The sequence below is a fragment of the Fukomys damarensis genome, unplaced genomic scaffold (assembly GCF_012274545.1).
Source record: "Fukomys damarensis isolate Sample0158 unplaced genomic scaffold, DMR_v1.0_HiC HiC_scaffold_19, whole genome shotgun sequence".
Lineage (NCBI taxonomy): Eukaryota > Metazoa > Chordata > Mammalia > Rodentia > Bathyergidae > Fukomys > Fukomys damarensis.
Genome location: NW_022900931.1, coordinates 51,783,358 through 51,792,589, shown reverse-complemented (window position 1 = coordinate 51,792,589; position 9,232 = coordinate 51,783,358). Strand labels below are relative to the sequence as shown.

The window sequence follows — 9,232 nt, the reverse complement described above, 5'->3', positions numbered from 1 at the left end:
CCGGGAGGTTTCTGGGCGGGGGCGGGGTTCCTGCCCCTCGAGAGCCTGTCCCTGCGTCCCCGAACACTCTTCGCCGGCCCTTGCTCCCTCTTTACCGTGCAAGGGGGATCCCGGGGCAGCGGGAGGCAGAGGTCGCTCCCACAGCCACGCTCCGGAGCCCATCCCCGCTCTTGCAAGCTCAGCTTCCCAGTGCCTTCCTCCGCCGCCGTCACCCTGAGCCTGCCACGCCGGCCACCGTGGGAGTACTCATTGGTCCTGCAAGAGAAATGTGCGCGGTGGCTGTGTGGTTCGGACAGGGCACAGAGTCCTAGGACCAGTCCCGTAGCTCGGATCCAGTCTCTGAATTCTCTTCCCCGTGGGAATCCCCGCTCAGTGGATTTCGGTATCTCGGTTCCTACCCTAGGGCAGACCCCAGCAGCTTTGACCTGAGGTTGGGTGGGGCAACTCAGTGGATTCCAAGTGTGCCTGGCGCATTCACCTCCCTGAGGCACCGCCAGAGGGTTTTCAGGGAGCCAGGGAGAAGGAAAGCCAGAGGGCAGCCACTTTCCAATCGTCCAAGCCGCCAGTGAGTGGCACAGCTTCTGAGAGGAAGCAGCTGCAAACCCCTTCCCAGCTTTGTTCTTGCCAGAGGTTGCCCCTGGGCACTACCCTTCCTTGCTGGGTCTCAGTGTCCTTACCCTAGATCCACGACCTCTAGGCCATCTCCCGCCTTAGGTCTCTGGTGATCACCAGGATCTCCTGCTGGAACAGGAGGATGTGCAGGACCTACCTCCTCTCCCTGAAGCTCATCTCCAGGGGCTCCAAAGAGGCGGTTGCCAGCGCTCCCTGTCATTTCCTTACCACTGGCTGGCTTTCCCTTGGGAATTCCACCTGCCCTTGGGAGTTGCTTGGGACCCAGGAAGGCACGACTCCCTCAGGGGCATTGCTGTCCTCAGTTTCCAAAGGGAGGGGGCAGACTTGAGCTGTGCCACCCGGATTCAGGCCCATGGTAGGGTTCTAGGAAAGCAGATTTCATCTGGAGACTGCTTCCTGGCAGGGCTCTGATGGCAAGAGCTAGCCGCGGTGCAGGGGACCGCCTGCCTGCAAAGGCAGTAATCCGAGACTGAGGGCCAGTGACGGGGGATGCACAGGGGAGAATTTCTGCAGCTAGAGGGAGCACACCTCGGTGACTTTTAAGGTTGGCTGTTTGTCCACGTCTGTGCCACGGTGTGGGGTAAGGTGTTACTTGCCCATGGCATGAGTTAGTATCCTTACTCACAAGAGGGATAGCTGTATGCTACAACATGCTTTTGTGTAGCAGACATCAGCTGCACGCTTTCCGCGCATAAGTTTTCAACATTACAGCAGAGAAATCCTTCTCAGACAGATGAGATCAGCCTTCTGTTGCTCAGAACCCTGCGGTATCTCCCATTTCACTCAGCATAAGCAACAGTGGCCTGACGAGGTCAAATGATCTACTTCCCCAAACCCCACTTTCTTCTGTGCTTTCACCTCCTCACCTTTTCTGTCCTTTCTCTGGCTCACACTCCTCTCACAACACTGTCTTTCCTGCAGTCCCACACACTGGGTTTGCGCCCACCCCAGGGCCTTTGCATGAGCCATACCAGCAGGCTGGATGGTCCTCCTTCAAGCACCTGCTTGGCTAACTCCATCAGCTTCTGGTTTTTGTTGGAAAGTTGTCTTCTTGACGAGGTCCACCTGGAACAGCTTACCCTAACCTGCCATTCTGCTCCCCATGTTTTTTTTTCCTTTCCCTTAATCACCTTCTGACATATGGTGCGGTGGTCTTATTTACTGCATTTCTTGTTCGAGGTCTATAAAGCTCTTTGTCTGCCCTGATGTGCCTGCAGTCCACTAAAGCAGGGGCTGGCACAGGGTAGGCATTCAATGTCTATATTTTGAGTGTGCAAGTGGGGTTATTTCATCCCTGTAACAACCCGGTAAGAGACACTGTGATTTCATCCCATTTTATGGATGAGGAGACTAGCTCAGAGAGCTCATGAGACTTCCCCAAGCCCATACAGCTAATAAGTGGCCAAGTGAGGTGTCAGCCTGTGTCTTCTTTACTCTGGAATACCCGTTCCTTCCAAAAACCCTGATCTCTCACCCACTCTGGGTGAGATTCTAGCTGCTCCCCTATACCCAGAGCTGGCAGAGATAGCAAGGTTCCCTGCCCTGTACAGGTGGCAGCTGGGAGGGCCTTGACTCAGCTTCGGTCTCTGCTCTGCCCTGGATTGAAGGGTCTGCTTGCTCTTCTGCCCATGCTTATGGACTTGGGGGGCAGTGATGGGACCTCGGTTGTGTCACATCTCAGCTGGGCCTGATGCTTACTTAGGGCCCTGAGAATGTCTAGGCTGGGAGTGTCCTTTGGAGCAGTGGAAAAGGGCATTTTGTTGTCCTTTGCTGGGTGTTTCCTGGTGGGTCAGGGACTTTGACTTAGCCCTTTGGCTGGCTGGAGGATCATCAGTAAGCTGAAAGCAGGCTGTAGCTCCCACAGGTCCTTGTTCACACCTGCAGGGGAGTCAGGTTCCAGCTGAGGGCTGAGGTCTCTCACTTGGCCGCTATGAAAGAGGCGTCTCTGGTGGAACCTGTGTGTTGCCTCTCCCAAAGGATACTTCTCTCTAGGGACACAACCATTCAGCCCTACCAACTGCAGGTGTCCCTTGGGCTCCCACATGATGCGGCTTGAACGTGAATCTTGCTTATGTGATCTGAAGTAGGGTCCCTGCTGACAGATTCGTGAAAGCATTTCACAACAGATGTGTTTCTGGCCCGCTTGCTTGTCAGCAGGTAGGGAGAAGGACCTTCCTGCCTCCCTCCCCCTCTCCCCCCTCCTCCCCCTGCCCTTCATTTTCTTCCCTTCCCCTTCCCTCCCCTCTCTCTTAGGATCCCTCCCAGTGGAGCTCTGAAGTGTTTCTGGGGTCACTGCAGGAGGGGATCTGGAGGAGATACCCCTTGTTATATGACCTTTGGGGGCCACAGTTTTCCTGGCTTGTCCAGGTGGGCTGTGCCCATGGGCTTGCTTCTGTCAGGGGGCCCTGATGTCTGTATGCCCAGCTTTGGCGTGCTGGTCCACACCTGCCATTGTCACGGCTGCTGTTTCTGGACTTAGAGCTGCGGTGCTCAAAGCTTGTCAGTACTGTTTTGTGGTTGGCTTCTCTGTGCTCTCAGAGGTCCCTCAAATTCTGCTGTTTGAAAAGCCTGCCCAGCCGCTTGTGAAAGCACCCTTAAATTACAGCCCTAAGTGAACGCTGTTCCTGGAATTCACTTTCAAAATTTATTTATTTTAATGCTCAGATCCTCTTTGAGTTGGGGTTTCAGTATTCTTGTCTCAGCTGACCTTTTCCTGTCCTCCCTGTGCCACACACAGCAACATTGATTTTGGGTAATGTATTTTGATTTTAAGATGTAGCCCATCCATAAACTTTTCTATCAATAATCCTAGCACACTCTGTGTACGCGACAGCTTAAAGCAGAATAGCAGATTTATGGAGACTTTTATTTTTGGTCAATTTAGTTGTTCACTTGTCATCAGTGTCAGGGGATTAAGGCCTGAAGTCCAGCCCCAGGCAGACTCCCCTCCAAGGGTGCAGATCAGGTCAGCAAGGGTGGGGGCCTGGCCCTCTCTGTGCCTTGTGGAGAGGAAAGTGGTCCTGAGCAGGGGGAAGGCAAGTGAAAGGGCTTGTCCCACCTCATCACCGCCATTCCATGAGGAGGGAAGCCAGACTTCAGCCTGGCATTGCATGGGCACGCAGTGGGCCTCTCTGCTCTCCGTAGGCCTCAGGCCCCTCAGGGGGCAGCTGAGCCTGGCCTGGGTACCCTTGGCAGAGCAGGTCTGGCTTCCCATGGGGTGGAGACTCACAGCTGTGAAGCCCCAGGGTCTGGCCTGTCATTGGGCATTGCTTGTCAGTGTCACCTGGCTGGGTCCCGAGACTCTGGGACTGTTTGCTCTTCAGGGGTGGGATGCATTTGCCTTGGGGGATGCAGGAGGAGAGAGTCCAGGTGAGTCTGTTTCACCTTCAATATTTATTCAGTCAGTGTGCCAACACCCTCACCTGTTCTCCAGGATGTACCTCTGGACACCTGCTCCGCTCTGTGTGGCCGGTGCAGCAGGCAGCACAGTTAAGTTCCTGCCTGCAGAGAACCTGGAGGGGCTGGGCAGCTAGGGTGAGCATTTCTGTGCCAAGGAGGAGACAGGGCCCTGGTTGTGGTGCTTGGAGCCCAGTGGGGAAGCAAAAAGGACACTTGATCTTCTTCCCAGCAGGGGACCTTCAGGGAGGGGATAGGTAAGTCCTGCCCAGGAAGGCTTCCTGACTCTGAGCTGAACAAAGAGCAGAAGTGTGACGGGCTGGGGTGGAGTTTGGGTGTATCAGTGTCTGAAAAGAGAGGTTGCCTTCATGGGGATGTGGCTGGGATAGAGAGGAGTCTAGGGGGACAGGATGATCAGTGGACTTGAGGGACAGGCCAGGCTAAGCTCTCGGCCACGATGACAAGAAAGAGATGGGATCCTGTGGCATACAGCACGGGGAGGGGGGATGCCAGCAGGGGAGCACGGAAGCTGGCAATGCCATGCAGAGTGGGGGGCTGGGAACCCTGGGTATCAGCGAGGGGGTCGCCACAGATGCCTCCTTATTTGGGCCCAGCTCCAAGGAGGGTTACCACCTGTCACCCTTCCCTGCTTCACGGTGCTCCTGCCCTGGAGAGCTGGCCTTGACAAATGGCAGCACACCCAGCACAAGTCAAGTGTCAAGGTTTGCAGATGAACCCCATGGTGCTGAGTCTAGGGGGTCCTGAGCGCCCCACTCCCCTTTGGAGCTCTGAATTTGGTTGGGAAAACCAGGGCATCGTCTCTAATGAATGCTGTCAAAGCAAGATCTTGCCGTAGTGGCCTGGGCCGTCTGTGACTCATTGTACAGCTAAGGAGAAAGCAAAACAGAGCAGGACAGCGTGGTGTCCAGGGCTCTGGAGTTCGGTGGACCTGGGTTCAGATCCTGGCCTGGCCTTTCAAAACCTTAGTTTCTCACTGGCAGAAAGGCTGTCCTGGCTGTGTGTGTGTGAGGGTGTGATTTAATCGTTTGCTAAAATAAATCTTACAGATCCGTGGAGAGTTTTTTATTTTTCATATTCTCAATACACTAGAGGTTTTATGTCCCACTAGATCTATTAGTTTAATTTAGTAAAGGACAGACAGTGTACTTAACCAAAAATTGCTTTGACATTACGGAGAATTAAGAGGCTGGGGCCAGATGGATCAGAGTGAATCGATCTGTTTGAGATAAACTCTGTTATTTCCCCATGTGCTTTCCTCACCTTAACGTTGAGGAGGGTGATTAGGAAACGCAAGGCTGGCTAATGACGAAGGGCTGGCCAGAGGGTCAGGACGTTTGTTTCGGTGTTTTTTCCACAGTCGCGGAGAGGTCTCCCCTTTGGTAGGCTGTTGCTTGATGAATCCAGTGGAGATGCTTTTGGGGATCAGGGGCATGTGGCAGACCCTGGTATCATTCCTGCCAGCTTTGGCCTCCCAGTGACTGACCAGGCTTCTGAAGAGTCAGCCTTGTGTCACTGGGGATCCAGGGTGTGAGCTTCCATAGGCCCTCGGGTGGGATGCTACCGAGGCAGCTTTGCTGGGGAAGTTGAGGTCTGGAGGGCTGTAGGGTGAATCTCCTCCATGCTGGGCACTGGTACCTGCTGTCAGAGAGCACCGGGTCTTCTACCTCCAGGGGCTACTGCAGGATCAGGGAAGTGGTGCCTGGAAAGTGACTTTGTAAATCATCAGGGGGTAGATTCAGGTCAATGACTGTGGTCTTGCGTCTCCTGCATTTCTGGATCCCAGGAAAATGCCAGTCCCATTAAAGGATGGGTCCAGACCCAGGACCCCAAGGTTTTGATGTTTTTCTACATTGTGCTGCGCCACCACCTAGAAGTCTCACCAGAGCACCCCCCTCCGGGAGCCAGGCCAGGCGGAGGCACTGACTCACACAGGAGCCTTTTGGGTATGCGGGGGCCTCATCTGTGAGCTCAGGGATGGCTCTGCATCATGAGGGGATGAGGAAGAGCCTGCTTTCCCGTCATCGCTGTCTTGGGCTGAGTGGCTTCTGCAGTTCTAGCACAAGGCCACCTCTGGTCCCACCTACAAGCACCAAGGCTGAGTGTGGGCACTGTCCCTGGTCCCAGGGAGCCCAGTGTGTTATGCCAGTTCTGTCTGTCAACCTGGCTCTAGCAGCTGACTGGCCAGTTGGCCTCTTTTTCCAGGAAGCCTTCCTTGTAATCTCTTCCTTCCACCATACCTGTCTGTCCTTCTGTTTTTGTCCCCACATTCAGAGTGGCCCTCCTGCGTGGCTTAAAGCTCTCATTTCAGAGAAGGCCGGACCTGCTTTCTTCTTACAGTTCAGCATTTTCGAGGGTGTCATGGCTGTGGAGTCTGTGCTGAGAAGGGCTCCACGGCCATGTCTGGGCCCAGCAGGAAAGCGCGGTGATTAGTGACATCTGCCACTGGCATGGGGCTGGGACTGCAGATTTTCTACCTCTGGAGCGGCTTTGGGGACCTCCCCAAGACTGGGCAGAACTTGTATCTTCTTGAAGCTGCCTGTGCCTCAGGCTCAGCTCCCTGCATCTGCCAGGTGGGGTTGCTTGGGGGAAGAGATGCCTGGTCTGAGCCTTTCCAGGACAGGAGCTGTGTCATGTCCGTCTTCCCGTCTGTCCGGACACCTTGCCTGGCGTGAGGCAGGTACTCCGTGGGTGCGGGGTGACAAGAAGCCCCAACCATTGCACGGCTTCTGCTGGATTCTCAGTGTCAGACTGCTTTCTCAAAGGAAGCTTTGTCTTTCCTGGTCTCATCCTGATGCAGGCCCCTCCCCATTGTGGGCCCACGGTGTGGGGACAGGTGATGGTCCTCACCCGCTTTGGATTTAGTGTTGTCTTTAGTTTCAGAGCCTTGTTAGGTTTGGGCCTTCTGGAGGTTGGTTCATCTCCCCTGCTGGAGTGTGTGTGGGCAGATCCACAGCCAGGGCCCAGAAGAGACAGGTTGCTTATGTGGGGGTCCCCGCTCCCCTTGGTGCTGATGCCAGGGCCTGACAGGGGCTCCTGGGCACTGCCGTGACCTTCACGCCTGACTTGCGCCTTAGAGTTGTTTCTGCCGGTGGACTGGCAGCTGTCAGCGTTGCTCGGCCTGTGAAATGTCAGTGGTTTAGTATCAATTCTGGAGGTTTTATTGCCTCCCCTCCCCATTTTCCGATGGGATTTTGATCCAATCAAGGCCGATCCAGAGTGACGGTAGATTTGTGTTCCCTTTCAAAGTTGACAAAAGGTTACCCCGCCTGGGGAGTCGGGGGCCTCGTGAGTGCTTCCCTCAGGGGTACATGGGCAGGTGGACTCAGTGCTGTACTTGTGGGGCTGCTTGCTGGGCCCGGGCAGCTGGAGCTTTAAATCTGCAGTTGCCAGCCACAACAAAAGGGCCAGGTTTGATTTGCAAAATGCCTTTGATGCTTTGGATCTAACTTAATTTTTCTCAATAATGTTTCAAAATGCCATTTTTCCTTTCTGGAATAAAAAGTTGTTGAATGAATTTCTGTGTTTGGGGGAAGTCTTGGTGCCAGGCTGTGCTGGCCTATGCCCAGTTCTGTCTGAACTCAGCTCCCTGCAGGGAATGAACAGACTGTCCTGCTGCTTCCAGGACCAGGGGGCTAGCAACAAGGGATGCAGGTGCAAGACTTTTTGTCAAGTCTTGGTCTAGTCCCATGCCAATTGAAAGAGATGATGTCTGGAGACTCAGTAGCTTGGCAGAACTTCAGGGAGTACCTGAAGTGTTTGCCTGGGGTGGCTCAGGAGCCAGTGGTAGACACAAGTGGTCCTGGTGGGGTCCAAGAGCTCTCCTCCATGCTGGGGAAGGGTTGGCCCATGGGGCTTCAACAGCACCATAGCGGATCAGGCATGTAGCAGGCTTTCAGAGCTCAGGGGTGGGCAGAGGGAGACCAGGGTTGCCTGGTGGAGAGCTGGAGAGGCAAGGATATGAGACAGAACTGAGGTGTGTTTCATAGTGAGAAGAGAGCAGACCTGGAGGCTAATGCTCCATGCACACCTGTTCCACCTGCTTGCTGTCTCTGGGCCAGGGTAGGGGCTGGGGGATGCTGTTGCCCTTGGGTTCCAGCTTGAAGTGCTGCCAGCCCGTCTCTTCTGCATTCTCTCACCTGTAGGCTCTTACCTTGAAGACAGGCTGGAACAGCAGCAAGCTCTCCACATGGGCCCCAACCTTCTCCCACGTCCGGGGACGGGGGCCCCAAGGGTGGGTATCAGGACCCAGGTGGCGGGCAGGTGCAGACAGTGCATATGCAGAGGTGATGCGTGTGTGTGTGTGTGTGTGTGTGTGTGTGTGTGTGTGCAAACAGTGCGACCATGTGCGGACAGCGCGTCTGTTGAGTGTGGGCAGAGTGTTCAGATGTGATACCTCTGTGTGTGCAGTGTGTGCACAGATAGCATTTGTTTGCCTTTAAACAGAGCGGCAGCTGAGTGAACAGACAGCACAGGTGTACATAAGAGATGTGCGAATACGCGGACAGCATGTGTGCAGGCAGTGTGTGTGCACACAGAGTATGTGGTGTGCGCAGGGTGGTGTGTGCGCACGCAGAAGCAGCCAGGCAGCTTCAGCTGGCCTCCCGTGAGCCTCTCCTTCCAGGCTGGAGGAGGAGGAGGACTGGAGATAGCTCTAGGCAGGGTCCTCTGCTCCCTCCCTTCCTCCTCCTCCCCTTCTCTTTTCTCCTCCTTCTCTCCGTTTCCTGTTTCCTGTCCCGTCACTGCTCCCCCTACCCGTCTCTCCCGGCCCCTCCCTGCCTCCTTCCTCGGAGCACTGACTCCCCTGTGGGGACACTGACCCTTCCCCTTCCACTCTGGCTGACCCAGGGGCCTGAGGATCTGCACCCGGGCCCTGCCCCAGCCACAGAAGAGGGCCTGGGGCTCCCTCCACCCCACACTGCTTGGAAGGTTGTGTCTAAGATGTCTTGGAGGCCTGGGGCTGAGCACATGGACCTGTGAGGGCTAGGAAGACTTATGAAGAGGGAAAGGGGTGCGTTGGAGAGAGAGTGGGAGAGGCAGAGGAGTCAGAAGTGCCTGTCTGGGGATGCAGCCTGAACTACAACAGAACGTGCAGCCGTTAGCATTTCTCTGACAACTGTTTGCAGGGCTTCTTTTATATGGGAGGTCCAGTGCTGCTTGTGGACGAGGTGATGAAGGCCTCCTC

At 55.2% G+C, this 9,232-nt stretch overlaps 1 protein-coding gene across 1 annotated transcript in view; it reads right to left on the bottom strand.

Annotated features, from left to right (window-relative positions):
- The window catches only part of Vstm2b (V-set and transmembrane domain containing 2B), an 8,176-nt gene extending 7,166 nt beyond the window's left edge, over window positions 1-1,010 (bottom strand). Inside the window, exons 1-2 of the mRNA XM_033765974.1 lie at window positions 770-1,010; window positions 18-255 (exon numbers count right to left, since the gene is read on the bottom strand). Coding sequence (XP_033621865.1) covers window positions 18-255; window positions 770-789 — 258 coding nt within the window. The 5' untranslated portion in view covers window positions 790-1,010. The remainder of the gene's footprint in view (window positions 1-17; window positions 256-769) is intronic.
- Between the last annotated feature and the right edge of the window lie 8,222 nt (window positions 1,011-9,232).